Here is a 27,908-nt window from a genome sequence, read left to right on the forward strand (position 1 = left end):
ATGCTTTTCCATCTATGACAATGCTCTTATGTTCTTCTAACGAAACGATGGTGAATAATGGCCAATGAACGCCAAAGTGATCAATCCCTTCAGTATCATCCTAGTCGCGAGACCTTTGAACAACTCGCCCTCAAATCCAATTGCCTTCAAACTTCTTAGTCTCCTCTAGTCACGTATCTATCTTCAAGATCGGAAACTCTCGCTTGCTCTCACACAACACCACCACATCTGGACTCTGCAACTCATGCCTGACATGACCAGGTAATTCGAGCCTAGCCACGTTCAATACTACTTTTGACGGCGCCGGCACAGCCCACATCTCCATCATATCCTGCGCACGATTCTTCGATTCTTGATCGGACGGGGAGTGGTTACAGCTTGCCATGTCAACTAGGTGACGGCTACGTCAATGTCCGCATGAGAGGATCCCAGTTCGTGAGATTCCTATAGATGCTTCTCCGCATTCAATAACTGCTTTCCCAGATCGATCAAAGATTCCAGGCTCTTCTGGTAGACCTTGACTATGCAGCACATATCTCAAGACCATATCAGCCAGCTCCCTTGGAAGTTTCTTACCCACAACTCAGTACACGCTGAGCTTAGTCTCAGTGAAGGCATGCCTCTGTAGAAGATCGAGGGCCACTGCAGTGTTCACACGTACACATCCTCGCTTTATTCGAGGGTATGGATCGGACGTAAACTCGTGGTCGCAAAAGTCGTAATGGGTATAGAAGCGACGAATGGACTGACAAAGGTAAGCCGCATCTGGCTGTCGTGCTTGTGCATCAACGTCACGTTTGCTCTTAACTATGCGATATTTTTGTAATGATTTTAGAGTGCTTTCCAAGATGATATCGATCCGACGATTTGCGTGTTGATGGTCCTCGTTACAGAGGAATGGAAAGTATCCGTGCAAACTGTCAAGCTTGACATATACGCAAAGATCGAGTACTGGGAGCGCACCGTCTTTGGCGGCAGCTATGCGTTCAATTACGACCAATAATCGTGGGAAGAAGACGGTCTTGAAGAAATGCTGGTATTCCTCCAAGCGTTCATCCTGAGGGTAAATTTGTGATCGGTGCAGAGCCGCACGTATTCTGTCTTTCAGATAGCCAGCACATGCTTTCGCGTTTCGTAGCGGATGTGTTTGAAGTAGCGTTAAGAAGTCTTCCTGTGAAATGGCTGTTGTGCGACCGGCGGGTTAGCAACACATCGCGTTAGAGAAGAAGCGTGGTGGTACTCACTAACAGAGAATGGATCTTCATCCGACCTGGCGTCGCAAGGGATCTGCAACAATCGTTCGAGAGTTGGAGCATCGAGTGAGGAATTTATATGTAATCGCCTCAAGGGTTGCCATATGCTGAAATTGATGGCGCGAAAGACCATCGACCTTCGAAGTGTCTGGCTTCTCACATCCGCCTTTCTGTTTGGGCAATGACGCGGTCGTGTCATCACTAATACAGGCTTGTCTGATGTATAAGTATGCGTCCTGTGCTTCATGTGTGTGCTAACGAGACTGGAATCGATGCATATGGAGCGAGGTACGGATGGGGTGAGATTATAGTGCGACCCTTGATCGTGGCGTGGGCTGCGCTGCAAAGTTGGAAAGATCCGCCCACCCAATCAGAAGTAACATGAAGAAGTCATCCTCTTGTTGAAGAGTTGTGTTCAACTACAACGTCGTACTGCTGGATTGTCAGCATGACACCACGATATACCTCGTCTACCTAGGGAGGCGTCAATATATAGGCGGCCCGGAGAGCGCGACAGCTTAAGTGGCAACTATGAGAGTAGTGCCAACGACAACGTACCAGACCACCATCGATCCTGAGTGTATGCCCCTTGCGATATGTATGCAGCATCATCATTATGTCAATAACAACACACCGTCAATCATTCAGAAGTCACCTGTCGCTGTCTGGCAAATTGGTAAGACGCTCAAAAATATCTATTGGGTATAACTTAAACTGAACTCGTCCCACACTCGGCTTCGCAGTATCAACTGCATGCGATGCGCCACCATCAAATTCCCCTCATGTACTCTTTAATTTACCATTCGTCTCCCTAACATCCTGTAATACCGTCGCCTGAGCCCCATCCCCCTCGGCCTTCCCTGGCTTCGCGAATGCTGCACCTAGCAGATGCACCGGATTGTTCATCCTCATCGTCATGACATATAGCAAAGTAAGTCCCGTGATTACAACTTCGTCTCTCAAGCTCTCTGGAACCCCATTTTCCCTCTTCTCAAAGTAGAAGTTTCCGACTTGTTTCAGCGCCCACAAATTGACACTGAACTTTGCGATAGGTTCTTGGGTAATAGAGTTTACGCACACGTAGTCCCAGACTTTCAGACTGCTGTTGGCTATCCAAGAAACAGGTGTGCCATCGAGCGCGTGCGAGAGGTAGTTGTACTCAGTTTTCCATCGCTTCAACGGCTTCAAGATGAGTTCCTGGCCGTGAATTATACAGTCTCCACTGATCGAGAAACTGTGAATGGTACCTTTGGCGATGGTGTTGTGATCGTTTGCACGCTCGAAGCGCAATTGTGGCTTTGTGGGGCGGAAATGTTGGATGTAAAGTGGCGTCAGCTGTCCATCAGGGCCTTTAGAAGCTATTGTGTTGCGAAATTTTGACCAGGCAAAGTCCACTTGAAGGGTGAGGCAATGAGATGAAGGAGGCATCATGGGCTTATTAGGTTCTTCCAACGCTGTTTCCGATGCTATGGACATGTTGGCGGAGGCTTCAGTCCTCGTAGACATAATGTGTTGGGCTGGAGTTGATGAAGTATTGGTAATAGACAGAATGTGTGAATTTAGGCCCCTCAGAACTGACGCTGGTACGCACAGTATAAGTACATCTGTCAAGTTGGCATCGTGTTAAACATGTCGGCCGTATGCCTTGCCCAGCCCCGCTCGTTGCCTGGGACGCCTTATGTGAGGTTCATATGCACCTCTTTATCTCCTACTACGGACTAGTGCTCATCAACACACAAGAACAACATAATATGCCGCACAGCCTCATTACCGATAATGGAAAACGAACTGGTGCGATAGAGTTCAGCTAAGGCAGCAAAGAGGGAGGCTGAGATGAGCCTTTGGACAGATGAAGGAAAAATGACTGGTGCAGAGCTGGATGCGGGCGGGCCCACTTAGGCGAGATGCCGTCATAGCTTACGGTTACTACCATTCGATAGCTGCGCACACCACACTCCACGTATTAGCATCCACGCGCTCCTGACGACAAAGACAACATTCAGTCATAGGAAGACGTGGGAAGGTCACAATATTGCTGAAGGACCTGTTTGAAATACCTAGCTGCCAGACATACGCGGCCCATGCAGCCGCGCAACCGAGCAGCTGCGGGACGTACGTACTCAATCAGGTGCCAACCAGTGTGTGCTATCGACCTGTTTCCAGGTACCATATCGGCTCCGGTAAGGTCGGTGCAATTCGAAAGGAGCTCACTGACAGCACTGAATAATGAAGTTTCTTCAGACGTCGAACAATGTCGTTGCTCCACGTTGAGACGATTCCCAGCGAGTATCGTCAGCAACTGGGTGGGATGCATTCCGCCGACAGCTTCAGACAGCTGTCTCGAGAGTGGCTGGATGCTATCGCTACGCTATTGGAATAACTCGGCAATACGGCAACAGATGCTTCGCAGTACGACCCACAATCTAACACCATAAGACCACACCAAACAGTCATGGTATTACATATTACTCGAAGGTGTTAACGCACTTGGCTGTGTCTTTGTGTACACGGAGTCACCATCTGCGTCGAGCGATCATCACTCGCACAATGTGTACCGCGGCAACCGAGAGATACAAATGCCGCCGACTACTGCCAACAATTCCGGGTACTTCTTCCAGCTGGGCCTATCGCGCGATATGGATAAAATTAAAATGCCAGGTGACGCTCACAATCTCCCACAGCCGCGATAGGTGACGATTACTGCTTATGCTCGAGCGGACGCGTCTCCAAGCCTTGTGTCGATCAAAATGCCACAGCTTCAGGACGAAGATCTGCAAGGGGGCTCTTCAACTGGCTTGAGGCAATGCACATCATCACTACTGGATGTCGCTTCATCGCCAAGCAGGGCTTGTTCTGTATTTGGCGCAGCGGACTTGGCGGACTTGGCAAGTAAACTCTCCAGGGCCACCAATCTCCGTCAGACTCGACAAGACATGTCGACGCTGTCGTGTTGAGACGCTTACCGAGTCGCAATCCACAGAGCCGGACAAAAGAATCTGTGCTGTTTAGTGTTCCTCATTTACGCCTATCACGGCATACAAGGTCAGCCTGTCACAACACAGTTCCCATGTCTCAACCTTCATTGTTTCCTCCACATCCATAGGTGTAACATACAGGGTTGAAGCGAGCCTTAAGGCGGAAAGTCCCACACGTCGTGTTCGAAGCTAGCGCTACAGCTGACCTTGGCTCCATCCGCGATAGTTAATTCACCGCTTGGCTTCGGTTGTAAGCCTCCTAATGGCGGGAGTGGCTGCTAAGCCAAGAACGTCCTGGCGGCTGCTGTTTCAAGTCAACGAAGTGCATTATGTCCGTGACGCGTGTAAAGATATGAAGTAACAAGGCGTGGCACCCAAGAACTTGGAAATCGAGACTGGCATTCCCAACCATCACTGCGCTCGCCATTCTCGCCGAACCAGTCCCGGAAATCTCTCATTCTCCATATCTTTTGTACTTGCTTATACTGGTTTTAATCGACTCGTAAATACGGCTGGCCTGCTATTTACAGTTTCTTGCACTCGCTGGTCGTCTTCGTTCTTCATTCCTCATCCCTTTTGTCCAATCTTCTTACTCGTTCCTTCGGCGCATGCATCCCTATTAGATCTTCTCTTCCGTCTTTTCCGTACTTCCGGGTATCCGATATTTTCACAATGCCTACCCTCGATGTTAGCGAGCTCAACGTTGTCGTTGCAATTCTGGGCACTTTCATCATTTGCTATGGCTTTCTTTCAGTCAAGATTAAGCAAGTCTGGTACCTGGGTGAAGCATGTAAGTCAACAGTTCTCGACGGTTCGAGAAATCCTTACTGATTCTCTTCAGTGCCTGCTGTTATAGTCGGTATAATCCTGGGTCCGATAGCTGCTAGGTTCCTGGATGCCGAGAAATGGGGTTCTGCCGCTGAGGGTCAGCGGGAGGCGATCACACTGGTGAGCACAAATTATACAAAGCTTGATCGCGAACGTTGCTGAACATATTGAAGGGCATGTGCCGCATCGTGATTGGTGTGCAGCTGGTCATTGCCGGATTCCAGCTTCCTGCCAAGTACCAGCAAGGTCGTTGGAAAGAGATGACTATCCTCCTACTTCCCGTCATGACAATTATGTGGATCTGCACAAGCTTATGCATCCTGGTCACCATTCCGAAGCTTTCATTCTTGGCTGCGCTGGTAATTGGATCCTGCGTTACCTGCACTGATCCCATCTTATCACAGGCTGTAGCCAAAGGTCCCTTTGCAGACAAATTCGTCCCCCGCGCGTTACGAGAGATCATCTCATCCGAAGCTGGAGCCAACGATGGATTTGGGTTCCCGTTCCTACTCCTGGCCACATACCTTATTCGTCATGCTGATCTCGAAGGTGTCAAGTTGAAGCCAGGTGTAGAGGGCGTGAAGGAGATCGCCCATCGCGCAGTTGGTTTGCTTTCCAAACGTAGCGAGGAAGGGGTTGGCCGTCTAGGAGGTGGTGTCCCTATGGCTATGGAGCAATGGATTGTCGAAGGTTGGTTGTACATCATCCTCATGTCTGTTGCGATCGGTGCGCTGGTTGGCGTTGGCAGCATGTTCGCTATCAAGTTCTCCCTCCGCAAGAAGTGGATCGACTCCGAGAGTCTTCTGCTCTGGCCCATGGCAGTCGGTCTCTTCCTCATTGGTATTTGCGGTGCGCTTGGTACAGACGATCTCCTCGCTTGCTTCGTTGCTGGTAACGCAATGAACTGGAACGGCATCTACCTGGAGGAAACGGAGAAGCGCCACGACGAAGTTAACAGCTGCTTCGACGTCATCCTCAACTTCGGCGGCTTTATGTATATTGGAACCATCATCCCTTGGGCTGAATTTCAGCTGCCGGAAGTCACCGGTATCAGCGTTGGAAGGCTCATGATCCTCGGCTTCCTCATACTTGCATTCCGCAGAATTCCTGCGATCTTCATGGTGTACAAGGTCATGCCTGCATGTGTTAAGGATTGGAAGGAAGCGTTGTTCATGGGGTACTTCGGGCCCATCGGTAAGTAAAACTTCATGTCCATGAAATGCAGGAAGCTAACGTGTCTCAGGTATCGGAGCTGTCTTCTACGTCGAGCACACTCGTCATCTATTCCCCAAGCCCGGTGAAGCTTCCACCGAGGAGGAAGAGAACCTAGTCGCCGCGATGATTCCCGTCGTCTACTTCCTTGTCATTTTCTCAATCGTGGTTCATGGCTTGTCCATTCCTGCCCTCGATGCTTTCTATCGCTACAAGAAGATCCCCCCGATCGAGGAAGCTGAGCCTGCAGAGATTCGCGTACTATCTATCCACGAACCACTCCCCAACAACACAAGGGTGGACGCCAAGCGCAACTCAGTCTACCAGCACAACCGCTTCTCTCGTCCAGTGTCTATGGGCCCCGGCCCAGAGCTGTACAGGTGGAACAACCAGGCTAGAGATAGCGACGCTACGTTTAGGTCAAACTCCCAGGTTGAGGCTGCAGATTACGCGCAGAAGCTGCAGGCCATTCGATTCGCAGAGGACTATGCTCATGAGAAGGCCAACTTGCGCCAGTAGAATGGTGCGGAATTGAGGGTTTCGACCGGTTGCCCGCCAGAGTATTGCTCAGCCATATGTCTGGTGGACGGCTTTCCAAGAGGAAGTTGGAGAGATCAGTACGCGCTCAAGTCAAGCAAAGGCCGTACGCAGAATGGAAGCGCAGGCATTGGACTAGGACGTTGGATGAATCGCTCATCTCCAGGCTTGTATCATACACACATGGTTCACTGTCTATCATCTATTTTGCTTTAGTCACTCGTTTAAATATGCACAATATAGACCAACGTTGAATTCCACGCATTCGTCCGCACACCAGTCTCCTAGTCAGATCTATCCCTACATCATCCATGAGTGCTCACTCGGAGGACACTCCTCTTCCTTTCTCTCTGGTGGTAACGAGCATGAACCCTGACGAACGCCGATCAACCTGAGACTCAATTCCCCAACCTCTGACGTTCACTTCTCCTGACGTTCATTGCCCAATCCGAAACATGCCAAGTGCGCTCCGAAGATATTGCCAAGGTTGTCGTTGCCGTCTTACCCGTACCCGTGCCGACTGTTCCGCTGTCCCTGTCACTTTCCCCCTCCTTAACGCTCGCAACCCCGGGAAGCATGTTCATGCCGTCCGTGTATCAGAAATGTGATTGCAGACACTCAAGGGATTCAGCCTTGGTATGCGAAGTAAAGACGAGTCGTCAGATTGAGTATGTGTGTGAAGGCTATATCGGGTTTAGACTCCGCTCTTCCGCTCCGCCATGAACATCGGGGGGAAGACGACTGGAGAGGCGTTGGCAGAAGAGCCACCGGAAGGTATTAGGGATGACTAAGAAGCTGTCAGTTTGAGGTTTACCTTTTCCCTCATCATTTTCTCTTTTTTCTGAAATATCATTTTCAAGTTGTAGACCCTGCTGTTGTCATGCTTTTCCAGCCAATGGCATCTAGCAACGATCTTTACCGTATTAGTCTTCGCTTTATCATCACTTCGTTTGTCAGCTCCACCTCAAACTATTGGTTAACCATTGGTGGGACAACATCATCTGTCGCTTGCAGGATGTAGGCTTTATGGCGAGCAATATATGTCTAGTTCCCAGTTTTGTCAGCTCGTGTTATTGCGAAGAAGAGTTTCGTCACAATTGGCTCGTTGCATTGGTAAGGCATCATAAGGCATCCATAGCACGTTGGATGTTGCGGCATAAAAATCGAAGTAGAGGAGAACATGGCGTAATTCCTGCTTGGTTCTGAATTAGAAATCAAGAATACAGAAAACATATAGCATGTTGCGGTAAGTCGGTGACAGTCTGAGATAGTCCCCATTCAGTATCACCCAAAATGTCGCCAATCCGCGTAGCCATCGTTGGTCTCTCATCCTCAGCAAAAGTGACATGGGCCGCGGACGCTCATTTACCATACCTCCTCTCCTCCTTTGGCAAAAAGCATTACCAGCTCGTTGCTCTTCTCAACTCTTCCACGCAAGCCGCAGAAGCAGCAAAAAAGACATTCAATCTCTCCAGCGATGTAAAAGCATACGAGGATCCAGCCACTCTCGCCGCAGACCCTGACATCGACCTACTCGTTGTATGCACTCGGGTCGACATACATGCTTCCGTTGTCGAACCAAGCCTAAGAGCAGGAAAAGCAGCATACATCGAATGGCCATTGACGCAAGGTCTCGATACTTCGCTGAACCTCGCAAAACTCACCTCAGATCCCCGCAACAGTATCATCGGCCTGCAAGGGCGCGTCGCCCCAATAACCTTACGAATTAAATATCTCCTAGCCACAAACACCATAGGGAAGGTATTCAGCAGCCAGGTCCGCGCATTTGGCAGCTTGATGCAGCGCGACGCTCTTCCGGAGTCTCTTACGTACTTTGCAGATAGGAAGGTAGGGGGGCATCCAATTAACATCCATTATGGCCATATGATCGATTACGTGCATGAGGTGCTTGGGGAATGGGAAGAATCACATGCGAAGATGCAAATCCAGCGGCCGGAACTGAAGGTCTTGGGAGTTAATGGAAGAGCCGGCAGGACTGTGAAGAGTGATGTACCAGACCTGATTACTGTGCATGGTACGCTTGCTACCAACAAAGGTGTTACAGTGCCCGGGGCTAAGCTTACGGCTTCATTTCGCCTTGGTCAGCCGTTCAAAGGCGAGCCTGGGCTTTCATGGCATATTGCTGGTGAAACGGGTGAATTGCGTGTCACTGCGCCTGGCCCTTATCTCATGTCCGGTGACTCGTTTAATGGTCAGGTTACCATCGAGCACCACGACCACGCGACTGATGAGGTAGAAGACCTGGGTTGGGATTGGCCAGAGTGGCAAAAAGAGCTGGGTCTTCGAGCGAGGAGCGTGGCGGAGGTATATGAGAGGTATGCAGAGTGGGTGGAAGGGGGAATGGGGGACGTGGCAGAAGGGAGAAACTGGCCCAGGTTGGAGGATGGGGTGGGGTTCATGAAGGAGTTTGACGAGATCTACAGGATGTTTGATGAGGCGTGAGATGGAGAGGATCGTTGTTCCGTAGTTGAGGAATAGTTGGCAGATGATGTCGGCTGTCCCGGCCGGTTGTCGAACTATTGCGTTTGCGAGGGCTACCCAAAAGTCTTTGTATTTGAAGTTAGATGACCTCAGAGCATGCTGAGTAGTTGCCACGTTTCTAGACGTATACCATACCGCGTTTGCCACCTTTAGCGAAAGCATAACTGAGAACAAAGTGATTACGCGTGCACGATTAGCGAGGATTATACAGAATGGCTGATGATGGAATCTCATTTGTAATCACATAAGGTCGAAGATTCAAGACATGATTAAAATACATTCTGCACTGTCTCTTCGCATGCAACCGTCAAATTATCATCAACTCGCTCCCACTACCTGTTGTGCGTCGAAGTGTCTGGTAGCTCTGCTGGGGCCCGATCCCCAGGCACTTCCGATGCAGGACCAATTGCGTGTCCGTATTTTTCAGTTGCTGGCAAATGCGTGTAGATCTGGTTCGAGTCCATCTCGCTTGGATGACCCACCGGGTGTGTAGAAGTGTTGTATGTTTTGGCCGGCGCATACGGATTGTGTTTGCCATTCTTCTTTCTACGCCAGAAGAAGAATCCAACCAGGCCGAGTAGAGCTAACCCACCGACTACTCCACCGACTACTCCACCGACCACGCCGCCTATCGCACCACCTGAGAGACCCGACGCTTTGCTTTTATTGGTAGCCGCTTCGGATAGTTCGACCGTTGTTTGTGGCACTACAGACGGCGTGGTAGTAGCGATGGGCTGTTGCCCTGATGCGCTCGGGGTTGTTGATGATGCAGCAGCGGTGGTTGATGTGAGTGTTTGTAAGGCAGATAAGCTGACTGCGTACGTAGCAGCAGAGGGACGATTCGACTCGAGAGATTGCGCTGTTTCATTGACGGCGGTCGCGTTGAGAGAAGCAAGCGGGTTATCAAGTTGGCTCCAGCAAATGTTGATTTGATCTGCTGTTTCCGTGCAGGTCTCACTAGGCCCTGTCAGCTACACACCCAACGATGACTACTGGGCCGTCGAGACACATTCTTACCTGGACTTCAGACAGCAAAAGGTATTGACTCCTGACGAACAGGCTTGTTGGCTACCCGAGGGTGTAGTACTGTCTCCTCCATCACAGCCTGAATTGGGCCCCCAGCACACGGCATCTGTGTTTCCTGGTATGCAGCAATAGTACTTCTGAGTTCGATCGTCAAACGAACAGACGGATGGCGGAGCACATTCAAATCCGGATTCGGGGCATGTCTTCAGCGCACCTGTTCCATTGTTACCCGCAAAGAAGAATTCGGAGAAAGCGGCGTGCACTGGTAATGCTGTTGCGAGGAACAGACACGCTGACGATAACAAATCCCCGCGCATGTTGAGATAAGCCAATATTGAGACGCGGACGATCACGAGGTAGAGCGTAATGCGCGAATCTGACAGTACGCAACGTTATGAAGGAATCTTGAACCCATCGATGAATTTCCTTCGATGTGGACATATTAGGCCACCCATCATTTCAGCGTGTCAGTAACCAAGATGTGCGGCGTCCAAGAAGCTGGGGGTCGAAGCGCAGGCGCGAATCAAGTCGTGTTAATGCGACCATAGGTCAGCGACGTGAGAGGCAGTATGATAAGCGTAAGGCGGCTTCACCACTCGGTGTTGCTGTATGGAACCGGTAACTCTGTAAGGCCGGATCGTGACATCTTACCCGCAAGACAAGAGACAAGGCGCGGGCTTAAAGCCTAATCATCTTAACATTGTGACAGGATCTGATTGGCATAGGAGCTTAGGCCGTGAATGTATCCGTCTCGAATGCTGGTGGTTGCGCAAAACGACGTTGGAAGGTATGGCGCGTACGTGGCGCGTGGTGAAACCGAAGATGCCCAGCGGGACCCTGCGGCCACCATCTGAGTTGCCCACCCATATCTCTCCATCTCTTCCCTCACATGCGCAATGCACTTTCTCCGTAGTTTCATCTAGGATGCACAAAAGCGCAGAAGAGTCGTATGTCAATTAAAGGTGCAATACTGGTGTTACTCCTCGAAGAAGAGGAAGAATGTAAGGTTTTCAGCCCACCTACCTTCCCAAGCGAGTGTAGACATAATCGCCTATGTATATTCCATGTGAAGTATTGGTATCGAAATCGTTGCGTGATTCATGTAACGATTCGGCAAATTGGGCGGTAAGGAAGAAGGGAGCAGACAGGGTCGATATCGGAATAGTCTTGTGGGTGGCGTAGTGGTGATGTGGCATGCCCATGGACTAGTCGAGCGCTTTGTTGCACTGCCGATGCGTCATTTTGCAATACAAGTTTTTCTAGATCGGGAACCATTGTCATAAACTCGTCTAGTACGTTTCGCAAAACCAGCGTTCGCACCGTTGCGTAGGACGGTTAAGGTCGCGACACAAATAGCACTTTGGCAGTACGCGGGGTGGAGCGGGGCTAGCCAGCCACTGCCTGTAGCAATTCCTACAGCATTTTATTACGCCATGACGTGTGCTCCATTCATCTTACAGGCTAAATCAGTATGGAATCAACCTACAAGGTAGATTTCTGTTCATAAAAGCGCAAACTTGTTGCGATTTCGAGGCTAAACACACTAACGTCTATTTGAACACGGCGTCAAGGAGCACTGCGAGTTTGACATACGAATGTGATAGAGGTTTCCACCGGGTATCGCAGCCTCTGCAAGATGACAGCCACTAAGATGTCACGCATTGTTGCTCTTAGTATGAAGAGCAAAAGCCAACTCAAGTAAAGCAGACCTCCGGAGAGACGATTTGTATAGGCCAACGACGTGAGGGCTGCAGCGGTGACTAGGGCTGTCTTAGGATCGCAAGACAAGCAGAATACATCTAAGAATAGTCTTCTCGGTACAAAGTCCTTGTCGAAGCTCTTTCATGAATGGAGCGTGGTTCATCAGCAGGGCGCGGATATTGCTAGTGCAAGTGCGCCCAAAGACGTGTAGATTATGTTGTGAGACTAAGGCTCTTGAGCATTGAACGCCCGAGACACAGAAGGATAAGCTTAAGAAGAGTAACGACGACTAACTGTAATATGTAGTGGAAAGATATGGCCAGCATCCATTAGCGTTGCTCGTTCAATAGGTTACTCCAAGATCTGCTCTTGATATTGTTGCAACTCCAGGTCTGATTCCCCACGGAGGTACAATACCGGTGAGCTATCAAGCCTGCAGTTTCTGTTGTCGCTCCACCATCACTTCAGAGCCTAGAGAGAGGCCAACCAAGAAAAGCGCTCAACTCATCGGAGGCGTGCAATGTGACGTACATGTGCTTATATGAACACATTTTCCATATAACCTTGGTAAGATCACACCATGTTTCGGTGATGTCGTTCAAATTCGTTGGATAATAGTTCGGCGCGGCAAGTAGTAATGGCAGCACGGAGCGGATGTACTTGCCTTAACGAGTCCTTGCCGAGAAAGGACCTGTCCATGCCGATTCGGCATTGCGAACCTACCCCCGAACAGTCTGGTGTGAGATCCGATGTGAACCAGAGGTACGATTCGGCAGGATTCGGATTTCGGCATTGCAATGAAAAACCTTGATTAAGAAAACGGTCGCTAAAAACGATCCGTCCCTCATACCCGTGATCTAGATATTGGTGACGCTGGTGACGAAGGCTGCAGATTCGACTGGTTTTAGAGACAGTGTGCGCAGCCGGTTCGTGTGATCGATCGGATGGGATCAAGCAGTGCTGAGCTGAGAGAGTGTGAATAGAGAGTGGCGTTGCTCACCAAAATTGCATTACTGATGATGCTTAGTGAGATGGCGAAATGTTCGATCTCTTGAGTGATGGTGATGGCCACACACGCTAACCAGTTGACGCGCCAACACGTGGACGCGCTGCTAGCGATTGAAGATCTCGATGCGGCAGCTGATTGGCCTCGCCACAATAGCGCCGAAGTAGTGCCACGAAACCTCGATGCGAAATTCCTCTTCGAGCCTTCCTCATACCAGTTACATACCAAAGATCCACACTTCTTGTCGCTGCACCTTCATATAAGTGTTCATCACATAGTTATGCAGAAGTTCCAACAGGCCGGAGTCTAGCAGTTGAACCTGCTGAAACAACGCAACTGACGTCACTGCTCTGGAAGGAATGGAACAAGGATCTGCTCGAACTCCACCACCACTGCGTTCACTCCTACCTGCTCCTGCTGGCGGAACCCGCAGAGAACCAGTGGAAAGACAAAAGCCTACACGGGTCAGCGCTTGTGAGGCTTGTCGAGTTCGTAAGTCAAAAGCAAGTACATACATCCTGCGGCTCCTCCGACTGTAGCTGACATAGCAACAGTGCGACGGATTAAAGCCTAAGTGCACTGCATGCGTAGCGCGAGATACCGAGTGTCGTCATGGCGAGACGGAGTCGCGTCAGTTCAAGCGTAGATATCAGCAGCTCAAAGAGAAACGTACTGCCCAAGAGGAATTGTTCGATATGGTACAAAATCTGCCCGAGAAAGATGCAGCCGATGTATTTCGCCGCATCCGAGCAGGAGCAAATGCAGAAGCTGTGGTAAAGCATATTCAAGAGGGAAGCTTGGTCATGGAGCATTCTAATGTTACGCAAGTGTTGTCGCGCTTTCACTTCCCGTTCATGGACAAGATACCGACAGGCCTTCGAGAGAGCACTTATTTCCAGTCGCTTGTATATGAGGCAATCGAAGCGGCCGAGTACGACACAAATACTTCGCAAGCTCGCCTGACTCTGCAAAAGAGCAATTACGCAAGGCCCTTGCTTACGGCCAGGATGTTTGACAGTTTACTCGAGGATGCACAACCTTCGAATTGGACTAGTGTCAGTTCTAACGATCGATTGCTACAGAATGTCCTTGATAGCTACTTTATCCATCAGTATCCAAGGCAGTTCTTCTTCTTCAAGGACTATTTTCTGGAGGACATGTTGACGAGAAGAACCGAGTTTTGCTCCCCCCTACTCGTCAATGCTCTTTTGGCCAAAGCTTGTGTGAGTAAGTATACTTTGTTGTCGTGAATGGGTTTTATTAACACGTCACAGGCTAGCTACCGACTATTTGCCAATCGTATCAAGTTCTGGAATCCAGACAGTCTGCCATATCGATTCTTGGCCGAAGCCAAACGACTGTGGGAATTGGAGGATGGTGAGCCAAAACTTACCACAATTCAAGCTGGCTGTCTCATCAATGCTACAATGAATGACTTTGGTCACGATAGACCTGGGTTCTCTTATACACTCGAAGCTCTCAGCATGGCACATAAGATGAGTCTTTTTGCAATCCGGTCGGATGGCAGCAGACTCGAGCACGCCAAATCTTTCACGGCGTGGGGATTATCTTCATGGCTATCGTAAGTGTATTCAACACACAGTAGTTCATAATTAACGTTTTCAGATTACAGAGTTACTACTACTTCAACCCGCCGTGTCTTCTGGATATCCCGGCAGGTCCGCTTCCGGACGCCGGTGACGAGTCAGAGTGGTATGGTAATATAGTGCTGCGTTTTCCACCGGACGAGTATCCTTATTCGAATGATTTCGGCCACGGCATGAAAGCTCTGAGCGAGTTGCGACTCATCCAAAATGAGATTGGTATGATGTGTTTTAGTAGATCCAAAGAGTTGAAGAAAATGCCATGGATTGCAGCTTTGCATATCCAAGCGAAATTGGAAACCTGGTATAGGGAATTGCCTTCTCAACTCCAGCCTCGCTGGATTGTATACCCTTCCCATATGTTACTGCAGTGAGTAGCCATGTCACAGTTACATACTATATAAGCTGAAACACTACAGTTGCGAGTACTACGCTGTTTTAATAACTCTGTTCAGATCTCAGATATCCTCTGAAGATGATGGTACACAGTCATTGACGCAGAGCCAACACAACACAGCACGGCACATTGTTACACAAGCGAGCGTTCAATTAGAAAGCATCTTACGCATATACTATCTCCGCCATAGCTTCGAATGCTACGACTCCACGCTCACGATCTTCTTGGCTCACCTTGCCAACCTCACCCTAGAACCCCTACAACAACTCGAGCAAAACCCAGCCAGCGAACGGAGCGAAACAAGCGATTCACTTCTCTCTACACTCATTTTATGTTTCAACGGTCTGTACGAACAGTCCAAGAGTGCCTACATCGCTAGTATCATGCTTGCCGTCATGAAGAAACGACTGAGTGCCGATATTCGGAATGCTGTCGGACGTTACGTTGCTATAGAAGAGCCGGACAATGATACCGATTCAACAGACGAGACCAATCCAGAATACTCGCAGCCAATCCTCACAGAACTTGTACTCCCGGGAGCTAGCCTTCGCGACGATCCAAAGATGTGGAGACTGAAGCATTTGATGGGCGACCATAGAAGGAGTTTAGGATAGTAACCTATTAATATTCAATCAATACCGAGATGTTATTGAACCAATGCGTTGGCCGATTCAGCGTCGTACAAGTCACTGTCAAAGCCTTGATGAATGATATGTGATGATATGACTCTCCGCAGGCCTTGAATTGATAGCTGAGCATGGGCCTCCTGGCCAACTCTAAGTGTGATTGTTGCTGCAACCAAGTCTTTACATTTTTTAATGCCACTATAAATGTTCAAGTGTGATGGAATTGCTGCGCATCCGTCAAACAAGGTACATATGAAAAGAAGTATCGGCGCGTCTAATGTTCGTGGGATGATTCGACGCAACACTGTCGTACATGGGAAGAACATATTCTGTAGCCACACCGCGATATCAAAGGACAGTCGACCTCTCATTGGCTGTGTGCCGGAGGACCACCATGTTCTGACAGCGATTCGATATAGTCGCGCTGCGCTGGCTTTAGTTTTAAAGTATCTGGTGTTTCTTCGTCCGATCGTAAGCACGACTACGGTATCATCTCCGGGTAGTAAAGAGCCGTCACGTTGCGGATGAAGCGTGAGGTTCTGTAGCATGGCCTACAATTTGTGCTACACGGGAAAACTGAGAGTATGCGAGTTTATCGCGCGTATGCATGTGTGCAACGTCTGGACATGTCCATTTTGGCCGCTATGTAGAATGCCAGGCAGGGAGACCCGGGAAGCAATGGAAGCCAACGTCGGTACCTTCACGTGAGCGGGTCAGATAAGGTCGCCAAGCCACTAAATGTCATGTGAAAGACCCGCTCAGGCTCACCAGCGGACGAGTCCTCTACGCAGCGACCACTGTGTAACATTGAGACACTGTAGATAGGGTGATGTCAACGCTTGGTGGCAATGCCGCTCGGGTATGAAATGAGAAACGGAGGATATAGACATATAAACTCCGGTTTCGAAGGGATTGTCGCAAATTGGTAGGGTCGCTGCACGGAGGAACGGTAGCGCTTCAGGGAAGGCAACGCTCGACGTTGTTGCCGAGGAAGAATGACCATGGCAAGCAGAGGCTCACAAATATCACGAATTGAAGTGGAATTTTTTTTTTTGCTTTGGAGTAGCTTGTGTTGTCCACCCCGCATTGTTTGTTGGGTAATTGAACTACAGTCTTCTGCTATACGCTTCGAGCCCCTGGAAAGTACATCCTCCCTACGTCGATTCAGACCTGTGCTCTCCCGATCCCACCCCAATATCGGTTGGCAGCTTTCACAGTACCGAGTCCATAACTACGACCTATATCGTTGACCAAGCGTTGTCTATCGGCATCATAACACCGCTGATCGTCTTTGCAGCATCGGACGCGAGGAATGCAATACCCTGAGCAATATCGTCAGGGCCTACAGATCCGTATGGCAGATCATCTCTCTTCAGGCCTTGGCACAAGGCCTGCACGGGACTGCGAGCCTGTCAGTAAAAGTATGATGTCCGATGTCGTGACTACGTACTTGTATACTTCCATTGCAGCCTGGTCAACGTTCTCTTGCACCATCGACGAGCGGATGTTAGTGGGAACGGCTGAAACTTCGTCAGAACAATAGTCTCTCGGATCATGGTCTAGAAGCAATACGAACCACCTGGAAGTACAGCGTTGCATCTAATACCATCTTTTCGAAAGCGCCAAGCGACGTTCTTGGTCGCACCGACAAGCCCATGTTTACTGGCTGTGTATGCAATGCCAGCCACCGCACCCGAGAGACTTGCATAGCTACCAACGTTCACGATGGCACCGCTCTTTTGGTCTTTCATGCTAGGCAATACAGCTGCCATCATCCGGACCGGAACCGTGAGATTGATGGTAAGGACGCGCTCCCATTCCGAGTCTTTGACCGTATCAGCGCTGCCAAAAGCATCCATGACACCCGCAACATTGGCTAGCACGTCGATATTCGGGCCATATCTTGCGATGCAAGCAGAAATCGCCTCTTCGGCTGCGCCGGGCTTGCAAAGATCTGCTTCGTGGAAAGCGAAGGACTCTTTTTGGGTGGTATCAAGCTCATGGTTGAAAGGTGATATATCGACACCGAAGACTTGTGCATTCTGTGAGAGAAAGAGAAGAGTTGTTGCCAGACCAATACCGCTGCTGCAACCGGTTACAATGACTGTTTTATTTTCGGAAGATGCCATGACGACTAATAGTACTCTTGAGATCTTGAATCCTGCTTACGACCTCCATGTTTTATACACGTCTGGATATGATATATGTGGCTTCCAGGCGAGTACGTATAAGCCGTACAAGACGTGGGTCTTCCTCTGTGCCCCGCAATCTAGATGCAAGGCGAGGTCAAATCGGGCTATTTGCGCGACCCAGCTGAACAGTTGCCCAACCAGAAGCTCACCCGCACGGGTGCGGTCCAAGTGGGTAGGACCGCCGAACTTGAAGCGCATTGCGTGGAGTCGTATGGAGCGATGTGGTCGTCGCAGTTATCCGACGTCGGTCAAGATACCGCATGAGTACATGCGTACTCGAGGCAGCGGGATGTGATACGGCAACTGTCGGTAGAACGTGAGACCGTCTGAGGCCCCATATCTGCTTCTTGGTTCGTTCGAAGATGTACAATCAAAAATTGTTCGGGAGTTAGAACATGTGGTCATGGCACCTCTATAAGTTGTTTCAATTATATGTGTTGGTCGTGACTATGACATCGTAATCGGGAGGGCCGCGATGGGGTTGCCACGTGCGCCAAGCGCAACTGCGCGTCCAAAGTCGCGTCGACGCGGTTTTACCGTTCACTCATCACCGGCATAAGCCGTGGGCAACGATGGGAAACCCAAACAACTATCGGTTTACCTTTGATTCTCCAGTCGGCAAGCCTATCAACAGAAGACAGCGATTTCGCAGTTGGACCTTGTACGACATCTTCTCGGCAGGTTCGTCCAAACTTATTTTGACGTTTGCGTCGCACTCCTGCGCGGATGAAGACTCGCCCGAACAAGGGTTTGGGACTCTCGTCGATCTACGTTGATTTAATGGCCTGGAGATATGGTATCTCATAGTTGACGATGCATTCAGTACCGCTCTAGACTTTCTACGGTAAACGTGTGCCATGGACGGCACATGGGACAATTGGTACAATCGAGGCCCGGCAGCGCGAAAGGAGAGTTATTTCATTCGGGAGTATCTGCCACCGGTGCTTCAAATTATGTACACTGTGGCCGAGAATGGTCACTGCTGGAATATAGCGATCGCGTGTTGCATGACCATGAAATTGGAGTTGCTGTACGGCAAAGAAACGTACCTGGACCCACGAGCTAATAACCACCTCGACATCTTTCTGGGAGATATGTTTCATGGCTGGTCTGGAGGAGCACGCAGACGTTCTATTCAAGCCTACTGCAAATCGATACCGTTTTTCGATACCGCTCAGACATATAAAGAGATTTGAGAATGGATAGAGTCTCGCCACGGCTGTCCTGTTCATCCTAAGGTCGACCTTGATAATGAACGTTATGAATACAGTGGATTTGACAAGAACCATTGTGTGAAAGCTATGTCGTAACAGCCTATAATCTCTTCGAATGCCGCCGAGCTTATGCCGAAACGAAAAGGAAAGTGCATCCAGTTGTGGGACTGAGGTTGCCGAAAGAGCTTATAGATATGGCCATTGATTACACCCCCATAGCTGAGGACATTCCCGAAGATCCCAGCGAGCATGATCTGGAGTATTTCGACTACGTCATATATAGAGCGGACACGTACTTTTGGCCAGCAGAGAGTGAAGCTGAGATGAGCGGATCCAGTATAGATGATTATCAAGGGGCTAGTGGGCTGGCAAGGTCGTTTTTGGAGACGTACCGATACTTAAGGGTAGAACAAAGAAGTTCTGTTTCAGTTCTGGTGTCTGATCTCGAGGAAGGCTTGCGGCCTCACATTATCGGACGAGAACCTACGACGCGTAGCTGTCGTCATGTTGGAGTCGCGGTAAGATCTCATGCTGCTCGGCAAAGGTAAAAGGTCACTTAGCACATGCTTCCGAGAAAAAATTGCTGAACGTACAGAAGCGGCTGGATCTGCGAAAACGTCATCATCGTCGTCCAAATTCTGCTCGAAACGCAGGCTGCTCCGAGATTTAAGTGGATAGCAGAGATCAATGCATCGCACAAAAGCTGCTAGTGTCTGGCTGATCCCATCTTTCAACTCCTCAAAGTACTGCTTGTGTACTAGGCGAACGGAAGACGCAAGTTTTCCAAGATGACGTCCCTGACGCTAGAGGAAGTTGCCCTGCATAATCGGGCCTTTTATCTCGTAGCTACCCCGCATGTCGTCACATAGCAGGGTACTCAAGTGGAAAGCCATCGAACTTTTTTTATAATCATTAAGTACATCCATCTCACACATTAACTCACCCATATCAAACAAACCATATCTTCACAATGTCCAAGCCAAGCATTCTCTTCGTTCTCACCTCACACAACAAGCTCGGCGACACAGGCAAGCCTACCGGCTGGTACCTGCCCGAGCTTGCCCACCCCTACCACGTCCTACGCAACAAAGCCAACATCACCGTTGCATCTCCCAAGGGCGGTGAGGCACCCCTCGACCCTGCGTCCGTCGAAGCCGCGAAAGACGATGTATCCGTCAACTTCCACAAGAACGACGAGCAGGTCTGGAAGACAACCCAGAAGCTGAGCGACTTCAAGGGCAAGGCGAAGGACTTTGACGCCATCTTCTACGTTGGTGGTCACGGACCCATGTTCGATCTCGTCGACGATGCGACGTCACAACAACTTATCAGGGAGTTTTGGGAAGCGGACAAGATCGTATCGGCTGTATGCCATGCACCCGCTGTGTTCTATGACGCTAAGCTGAGCGATGGAAGTCTGCTTGTTGCTGGCAAGGAGGTCACCGCATTCACAAACGCTGAGGAGGAGCAAGTAGGCTTGAGCAAGGTTGTACCGTTCTTGCCTGAGGATGCCCTACAGAAGGCGAGTGGAGGCAAGTTTGTCAAGGCAGCGGAGCCCTGGGGCGAAAAGATTGCCGTTTCTGGTCGATTGATCACTGGACAGAACCCTGCGAGTGCAACAGCGGTTGGAGAGGCGATCGCAAAGGCATTGGGCATTTAAGGATATAATACAAGAATATAAGGGATAATCAATATAAAACAAACTTTATCACAAGATACAAAACAAATTCGCCGTGAGATATAAAAGCTTTTCATTTACGAAGGGTATATATATACATTCAATCCAACATGACTTCCAAAACTTCCCATCCCAATCCGACCTTCCTACACTAACCGCTTTATACGTACTTGTATACAATGTCAGTAACGGTCTCGTATACGGTGGCTGGTGGGCAAGCAGCAGCAACAGTTGAGTGCTCTGGTGCCTCGGTGGTAGCGGGAGCGTGCGACTCCTCAACCGGCAGGTAAGTAGTCTCGTGAGGCTTGTCGGCGGTCATGAGAGTGCTCGACACAGGGATGGTAGAGTTGCTGTATGGGACGGTTGCGTTGTAGTGCTTGTGAGGGATGGCGACAGGGTAAGCAGTAGCGGCCTCGGAGATCGTTGAAGAAGTTACGTTTGAAGCCGTGGCAGTGACGATGGGGACGTATGATGAGATCATAGTGGATGGCTTGAAGGTGGTAGTTTCGGCATCCTTGGTAACGGTAATCGGTACCTCCATCGTGCTTGTTTCAGTCGATGTAACGACAGTTGTGGAGTCCTTGAGGGTGGTTGTGGAAGAGGGGGTAGGGATAGCCGAGCTGGAGGGCACAGCAGATGATGAGGCCTTAGCCAGGAGAAGTGACAGCTTGCTCACAACCCAGCTCGACGCCTCTTCGGTATAAAGCTCAAAGTAGTTCAGATGCTGGGCAACGTCATCTCCGTTAGCGCAGACAGGGTCGCCGGCACCGCAGTACGACCTCAAGACAGAAGAGTAGCGGTTCAGGCGCTCAAGATTAGCGCCGGTACGGGGCCAAGCTTGCTTATCCGCTCCATCAAGAACGTTGTAAACCTGGTTCGCAGTGTGCTTGACATCGCCCCAAAGAAGGGCTGCCTTGACAGCTTGGCCAGCCTGCGAGGTAGAGTCAAGACCGAGCGTTTGGGAGTCGACGTTGCATGCGTCGTCGCCTCCGCCACTCAGAAGAGCCCCGGAAACCATGGCACCTTGTGAGTAGCCGTTGATCACAATCAAAGTATCCGGGCATTGAGCGTTGTACTCAGTGATTTGCCTGATACCGTTGACGGCACCTTCCTGGATCGTAGGACAGAATTCGACGCCTAGCGTAGCATCGAAGACAACATCCATGTAGTCACATGAGTTGCCCTGGGCCTGGAATTTTCCGCAGGTGGCATCGATGAAGGGCGAGGTACGGCCATCGTGGTAAGGGGCGTCATTGCCGCGAGCCATGAAGATTGCTACATCATTACAGGCAGCGGTGAGCTTAGGAGGTGTAGTACCTTGAGCACGAGCTGCCAATGGAAGTGCAGCAAGGACAGCAGTGGCGAGACCCTGCTTCATGACGGTCGTAGAAGGCATATTGAAATTCGTGAAGAAGGTGTTGATTGTTCGTTGGTACTCGGAAAGGTTGATGGACCGATGGTATTAGAGATCGAGAGAGCTAATAACGAGGATCGTCAGGGTATTCGGTATTAGAAAAGATAGTATGGCATAAACTATATCCCTTGATGTTGTGAGTGGAGCGAGTGGAGCGTATGGTGATGGCCGAGCGAACGGACAAGTACTACACAAATAGCAAGACGTAATGAAAAGAGTAGCTGGAAGGCTCCGATCAGCAAGAAGACGCAACAAGATATGTCCAACTGCCAGTGGAGCCACCCGTATCCAGGAACTCCATCCGGTACTGTTGAATATGTCTGTGGGCGAAGTATCGCGATCTTGCAAAAGCGCATGCTTGCAAGCGCATGCACGTTTGACGATTTGTTCGAATAGTCTATGGCTCTAGCAATTGTGACTATTGTATATCCACAGATCTTGTGTTCGTTCTAGGTTAGCAGCGTACCGCTAGCATGAGAGAGGCAATACATCTTTGTCGCTATGACTCGTGCGGCATAGCTGGCATTACAACCACCGGCATTATCTCGTATCAGGTGAGAAGGATAGGATAAGACTACCCGGCCGTTGATACCATGCGTGCTGCAGACATCATCTAGTGTGTGTAGCAATTGATTTCCGAAGATCGCACGTCTATGATGCCCCTTTTCACGGGGTTGTTTTGGTCGCGGATATGAAAATTTGCGTAGCCCGATGTTGAGAGACTATGTCATATTAGCTTTTTATGGTGGTCAGATCATTGCGCGTAGTGCGTAGTTTCCGAGGGTTCAGGCGACACTACGATAATCTAAGACCCTGGCCTCTCCCCAGTCGCGCGCCATTATGTTCCTGAAGCAAAAATCGTTCTTACGCCACCATCCTGTTACTGAACCGCTAAATTGGGTAGGTTAGCCCCAGGTCGTTTGATCGACGACAAGTACCGATGTCTGCAGACTTTAGACTGTGTACTGTTCTATATCCTTGAGACGTAGGCAGAAGACTGTGTCCTTCAAATTGCTATTTTTAGACGGTGAGTTGGGAACATCGAGGATTACGTTCGTTTTTGCTCGGCATCGGACCGGCCTGGAAACACGGCCTCCAATGTTGGCCACGACTACTTTGAGCTGCAGCATCTGTGGCAGAGGTGGAGAAGGCAGAGATATTTTGGGACGCTTGAGCCTCCATTGTGGATCGAGATTTTCCAGAACTTCGTGATGGAGGAGACTCGCTACTTGTCTAGCGCCCGGTATTTCCAGCGATCACATGCTCTGCCGAACGATGACGATATATGGCAGGGATGGCGATATGTGATATTGCGTGGTGCAAAGTGATCTGCATGGCCGATTTGTCGTTGGTGTGGCGGTGTCACGGTTGTCAATAATCGTGCCCAGGTGGTGTCTGCTCGACGTCACGTGGTTCTGCGAAACCTGGGATGCTCTCAGTGCATGCGCGTGCCGTCTGCCTAAGGGAAACATCCATCAAAGCAACAAATACGACGAAGATATTCACGATTGGCTACTATCGTGTCTAGACGATGCATCCGCATAGCTGCAATGAGTAGATACTAGCCTTACAACCCCGCCAACAGCTCAGCTGCGTGACGCTGCTTTGTACGCGCACTTGCTCACCCCCAAGTTCCTTGAGATACGGTTCAATCCTCCTGTTGCAGTTGTTCAACCTCAGTTTCAGCATATGCATTCCTGTGATTACCTGTCAGCGAACGTAACAGACAAATAGCCTTGCAGATGATCCACCATGTCGGTGCTTATTGTCGCACCGTAGGGATGGAATGGCCATTGAGAAGTACAAAAGGCTGGCTGAAGGAGCTAAGTTCTCCACAACCTGCGGTGCATGCGGCGACTTGGAAAGAGCGATTGGTCGTGTCTTGGCTCGCAAGGCATCTCATGGTGATCGAACATAATATCATGAGCTGAAGAAAGCACCGGCGAGATCTAGAGGACCTCACATCATCGATCCATAGCCAATACTACCTCACCGGCCGTGACCGCCACGAAAATAGCAAAAACAGCGAAAGAGCCAGTGATTTCCGCGAGTTTGAAAGTTGGCTCCAGCAGCTTGAGTATATAAATCTCTCTTTTCACTCTCCATGTCTCTTTACTCATCAACTCAAAACATTACTACAAACACACAGCCTCACCTTCCATCCCCAGAACTACGATTCCAATCTCAAGAACTTTCCCCTTTTCCAATATGCATCTCTCGATTACCTCCACCATCGCCATCATGGCCAGCCTGACAGCCAGTGGATCTGCCTTCGTCATCGATACCTTTTCCGGCACCAACTGCGGCAATTCCGTCCAGAAAGGCGTCAATATCTGGGACAACACCTGTGCGACCTGGCCCGAAGGATTCAAGTCCTTCAAGATCACGACCTGGGGAGATGGTCGCCAAAAAGCGTATTTCTTCGCACCTGACGGCTGCGGTGACCTTACTTCGACTATTGGGCAGGGTTACGTGGACTCCACGACACACGATTTTGCTATAGGAAGGTGCTACAACTTCAATGATGCTAGTGCTAACGCGATTGCGTCATACTCTGCTTGATGGATCTGGATACGCGCCATGGTGAGCTTCTAGCAGATCAGTGCCAAAATAAAGCTGACTGACCTTTTCAAGCATGGCATAGATAGGCAGACTGATGGAACACGGTGGGGGAAAGAAGTCTCATTTGTTGCCAAGAGGGTTTAGGACTCTCGTGCACTCTTTTTAGCTCCCTACTATTGAACATGGTCATGTCGAGGTAGTATTGGAGACGAAAGCAACCAAGCTGCCTCTTAGAGTTGTGTTCTGGTGTTTGCAGGATCTACGCCTTCCTGATGAGCATAAAAGACCTTAACGAATATCAAATCGCTTTTTCTGTGATTTTTCATGTCACTAGGCACTAATACTCTCTTTACTCAATGTGACATGTAGAAACCAGCTAATGGACTGTTATTACCGTGGTATAAATCTACAAATCGTGATCATGTTGTTTGTTAATTACAGTTCCGTACCTTTGGGTCGCTTCAAATTATACCAAACAGCATCGTGAGCAAGCCGACTACACCAGCCAACGGACCGACTGTCTCAATAGCAGCAGCGCCCGTCGTCGGAGTGGCACTGCCAGAAGCTTCGGTCGCACTACTTGATGTCTCAGAAGCAGACTCAGAGGCTGCAGTAGAAGCAGGAGAGCCACTCGCAGTACTACCATCGCCAGACACGTCCGAAGAACGCGATGCAACATCAGCTACCATTACATTAGCACATCTTCTTCACATTTCAAGCTAGACTGGACTATACATACCGTTCCCAATATCTCTAACCAGCGTAAAAGCCTCCTGGACTAAACTCGTCGCCCAACAACCCAAATAACTCACCCCCTCACTCGCACCGACAGTCGGCACCACAACCGCCGTATTGCAATACCCTTGATCGCAGAACAAACTAGTTTGTGCTGCGAAGAGCGTTGCCGCGCTACATGATGACCAGAAGATGCAGTCTGAGCTGCCGGATGCGCAGCATTGGGCGAAGGAGCCAGAGGTAGAGTAGGTGGCCGGGTAATCGCAAGAGCGGAGGTCGGACCCTACGTTACAACAACGAGGTTAGTGATGATGATTTTGCGTGATGAGGGAGCGGAGAGTTGCATGTGATTTTGGAAGGTGCAGCTTACACTGTTCATTCGTCGCGTCAACCCAACCAACCAGCGCTGGATCGTTCCCGGATGGCGTCTGCCGGGGTGCGAGTTCAGCGCGTGGAGTAATAAGTGGATCGAGTGCGGCAGTAGCCGTTGCAGCGAGGACGCTGCCGGCAATTGCGACAATCGGCATCATCATGGGCGCGTATTGAGTCTCCTGCTTTATGAAAAGTGAATGGAGCTGGAGACGTAATTTTGGTGGAGTCAAGGACGCAGCGGCACGCGAGGGGAAAGCGCGTTGGATTTATCGTGGACCTGCGTCCCGCCGAGGTACTAATGAGGCCACCCAGGTACAAAGCAGAACGCTAACGACAAGACCTGGATAATATGCCAATAAAGGAGTATGACTTCGCAGTGTCATTTCCGAACAAGGAAGGACGAACGGCTAATGGTGCAGATGAGGAGAACCTAGGGCATTCTGCCGAACCGCCTGAGCAGTCACGAGCAGCATGTCCAGGCGCGCTCCCTTCATTCCCGCTTCTCCGTCACGACAGGCACATCCTGATGACTATCAGATCCGCTCACAATGCCCGACGCCGCTAAACCAGGAGTCCTAGGCCCATATCCAGTCAAAATCATCATGTCTTCGTCCGCATCACTGAAATACCTGTAGTCCAGTCCCTTCAGTTCGTCGTCCTCAGCCGCGCGGATATGGCAACCGGGAATCTTGTTGATGATGAACAGTAAGATGACCGAGATCACAAAGGACCATGCCGCACATGTAGTCGCAGCAGCCAGCTGGTACCCCATCTGTTTCCAATTTCTGGCCCACCAGCCACCTTCGTAGAAGTTGCTTACGCCGTCCATGGCAGGAACGTAGGGTGCTGCAAAGAAGCCAGTCATGATGTCGCCGACGTAACCGCCGACGCCGTGTATAGCGAAGATGTCGAGACCTTCGTCGATGCGGAGGAGGTACTTGTATCGGACTGTGAAGAAGGAGGCACAAGCGGTGAGAGCACCGATCAGCGCCGATGTTTGAACTGGTACAAACCCGCAAGCTGGTGTAATACCGACGAGGCCGGAGATGATGCCTGAGCAAAAGCCGATGATAGAGAACTTGCGGGTGAACATGTATTCCAGTAAGACCCATGCCATGCCACCACCACAGGCTGCGAGATTGGTGTTGCAGATGATGTAGACGGAGCGTATAGTGATGTTAGCACCTGAGGCACCTACAAACTGTCAGTTTGCCCCTCTGAAATCCCGATGTACGGGCCTCTACTCACCATTGAATGCAAACCATCCAAACCAGATTAATATCGTGCCAAGCCCAACAAGGAAAGGACTGTGAGGTTTGAAGTGCGGGATCTTGGGATGGTGCGACTCCTTGTGTGGATCGATACGCGGACCCAGCATGACAGCCCATGCTAGGGCAGAAAAACCAGACGCAATATGCACAGGACCGGAACCCGCGAAGTCGAGAACACCGAGTTTGTAAAGCCAACCACTAGGATTCCATTCCGCATATGCCAACACGTAGTATACAAATGTGGTCCAGCAGAGCAAGAAGAGCATTGAAGGCCCTAAACGGCCTCGCTCGAGCATCGCTCCCGCCAGAATCATTGCGGTGCAGGTGACGAATGTGAAACCAAAGGCAGCGTAGAGAATATCCGGGATATCGGGATTCGCGAGCGAAGGCGAGGCAAGAGTGTTGTGTAAACCTGCTTTTGACAAATCTCCCAGAAACGGCCCGGTGGTGTGTGACTGATAGAGAGAGTAACCATAAACCCAGAACTGGATGCCAACAGCGCATGCGCAAAAGAGGGATTGGAAGATCATAGTGAGAGCTGCTTTTCGGCGGTGCATTCCTGCGTATAAGAAACCGATCGCGGGCGTGATTTGCCTACGAGCGATCAGTATGTCCCGGGAGATAGACATGAAACATAATATACCAACATAGTACTGTGCTGACCAGCACCCAGCATAGATCGCCCTTGTCGTAGAGTGCATTGAGATCGGTGGTCATGACATTTCCACCATTGGGGTCAACGGCATAGTCCGGCCACTCGGTGATAGGAGTTGGAGCTGGTATGTCCGCCATATTGACTGGAT

At 50.1% G+C, this 27,908-nt stretch overlaps 11 protein-coding genes across 11 annotated transcripts; 5 read left to right on the forward strand and 6 right to left on the reverse strand.

Moving 5' to 3' along the window:
- Positions 1 to 2,033: 2,033 nt before the first annotated feature.
- Positions 2,034 to 2,759, reverse strand: ALTATR162_LOCUS3082 (uncharacterized protein; the record flags this gene model as incomplete). Its single annotated transcript, XM_043310688.1, has 1 exon — positions 2,034 to 2,759. The coding sequence occupies one exon, from the start codon at positions 2,757 to 2,759 to the stop codon at positions 2,034 to 2,036; it is 726 nt and encodes a 241-aa protein (XP_043166623.1).
- Positions 2,760 to 4,900: 2,141 nt separating this feature from the next.
- ALTATR162_LOCUS3083 (uncharacterized protein) lies at positions 4,901 to 6,787 on the forward strand (the record flags this gene model as incomplete). The annotated part of the gene is made up of 4 exons (XM_043310689.1): positions 4,901 to 5,018; positions 5,070 to 5,176; positions 5,230 to 6,250; positions 6,300 to 6,787. The coding sequence occupies 4 exons, from the start codon at positions 4,901 to 4,903 to the stop codon at positions 6,785 to 6,787; spliced, it is 1,734 nt and encodes a 577-aa protein (XP_043166624.1).
- Positions 6,788 to 8,098: 1,311 nt separating this feature from the next.
- On the forward strand, positions 8,099 to 9,268 carry ALTATR162_LOCUS3084 (uncharacterized protein; the record flags this gene model as incomplete). Its single annotated transcript, XM_043310690.1, has 1 exon — positions 8,099 to 9,268. One exon carries the CDS (start codon positions 8,099 to 8,101, stop codon positions 9,266 to 9,268), a length of 1,170 nt encoding a protein of 389 aa, XP_043166625.1.
- Positions 9,269 to 9,639: 371 nt separating this feature from the next.
- Positions 9,640 to 10,650, reverse strand: ALTATR162_LOCUS3085 (uncharacterized protein; the record flags this gene model as incomplete). The annotated part of the gene is made up of 2 exons (XM_043310691.1): positions 9,640 to 10,264; positions 10,325 to 10,650. The coding sequence occupies 2 exons, from the start codon at positions 10,648 to 10,650 to the stop codon at positions 9,640 to 9,642; spliced, it is 951 nt and encodes a 316-aa protein (XP_043166626.1).
- Positions 10,651 to 13,098: 2,448 nt separating this feature from the next.
- ALTATR162_LOCUS3086 (uncharacterized protein) lies at positions 13,099 to 15,655 on the forward strand (the record flags this gene model as incomplete). Its single annotated transcript, XM_043310692.1, has 6 exons — positions 13,099 to 13,256; positions 13,319 to 13,532; positions 13,595 to 14,263; positions 14,315 to 14,622; positions 14,667 to 15,014; positions 15,064 to 15,655. 6 exons carry the CDS (start codon positions 13,099 to 13,101, stop codon positions 15,653 to 15,655), a joined length of 2,289 nt encoding a protein of 762 aa, XP_043166627.1.
- Positions 15,656 to 16,905: 1,250 nt separating this feature from the next.
- On the reverse strand, positions 16,906 to 17,796 carry ALTATR162_LOCUS3087 (uncharacterized protein; the record flags this gene model as incomplete). The annotated part of the gene is made up of 3 exons (XM_043310693.1): positions 16,906 to 17,068; positions 17,118 to 17,187; positions 17,244 to 17,796. The coding sequence occupies 3 exons, from the start codon at positions 17,794 to 17,796 to the stop codon at positions 16,906 to 16,908; spliced, it is 786 nt and encodes a 261-aa protein (XP_043166628.1).
- A 2,247-nt stretch (positions 17,797 to 20,043) lies between these two features.
- ALTATR162_LOCUS3088 (uncharacterized protein) lies at positions 20,044 to 20,733 on the forward strand (the record flags this gene model as incomplete). The annotated part of the gene is made up of 1 exon (XM_043310694.1): positions 20,044 to 20,733. The coding sequence occupies one exon, from the start codon at positions 20,044 to 20,046 to the stop codon at positions 20,731 to 20,733; it is 690 nt and encodes a 229-aa protein (XP_043166629.1).
- Positions 20,734 to 20,911: 178 nt separating this feature from the next.
- Positions 20,912 to 22,147, reverse strand: ALTATR162_LOCUS3089 (uncharacterized protein; the record flags this gene model as incomplete). The annotated part of the gene is made up of 1 exon (XM_043310695.1): positions 20,912 to 22,147. The coding sequence occupies one exon, from the start codon at positions 22,145 to 22,147 to the stop codon at positions 20,912 to 20,914; it is 1,236 nt and encodes a 411-aa protein (XP_043166630.1).
- Positions 22,148 to 24,406: 2,259 nt separating this feature from the next.
- On the forward strand, positions 24,407 to 24,727 carry ALTATR162_LOCUS3090 (uncharacterized protein; the record flags this gene model as incomplete). The annotated part of the gene is made up of 1 exon (XM_043310696.1): positions 24,407 to 24,727. One exon carries the CDS (start codon positions 24,407 to 24,409, stop codon positions 24,725 to 24,727), a length of 321 nt encoding a protein of 106 aa, XP_043166631.1.
- Positions 24,728 to 25,188: 461 nt separating this feature from the next.
- ALTATR162_LOCUS3091 (uncharacterized protein) lies at positions 25,189 to 25,992 on the reverse strand (the record flags this gene model as incomplete). Its single annotated transcript, XM_043310697.1, has 3 exons — positions 25,189 to 25,409; positions 25,467 to 25,745; positions 25,833 to 25,992. The coding sequence occupies 3 exons, from the start codon at positions 25,990 to 25,992 to the stop codon at positions 25,189 to 25,191; spliced, it is 660 nt and encodes a 219-aa protein (XP_043166632.1).
- A 332-nt stretch (positions 25,993 to 26,324) lies between these two features.
- Positions 26,325 to 27,897, reverse strand: ALTATR162_LOCUS3092 (uncharacterized protein; the record flags this gene model as incomplete). The annotated part of the gene is made up of 3 exons (XM_043310698.1): positions 26,325 to 27,028; positions 27,083 to 27,699; positions 27,749 to 27,897. The coding sequence occupies 3 exons, from the start codon at positions 27,895 to 27,897 to the stop codon at positions 26,325 to 26,327; spliced, it is 1,470 nt and encodes a 489-aa protein (XP_043166633.1).
- Positions 27,898 to 27,908: the final 11 nt, after the last annotated feature.

Source organism: Alternaria atra (assembly GCF_907166805.1).
Source record: "Alternaria atra isolate CS162 genome assembly, contig: 22, whole genome shotgun sequence".
Classification (NCBI taxonomy): domain Eukaryota; kingdom Fungi; phylum Ascomycota; class Dothideomycetes; order Pleosporales; family Pleosporaceae; genus Alternaria; species Alternaria atra.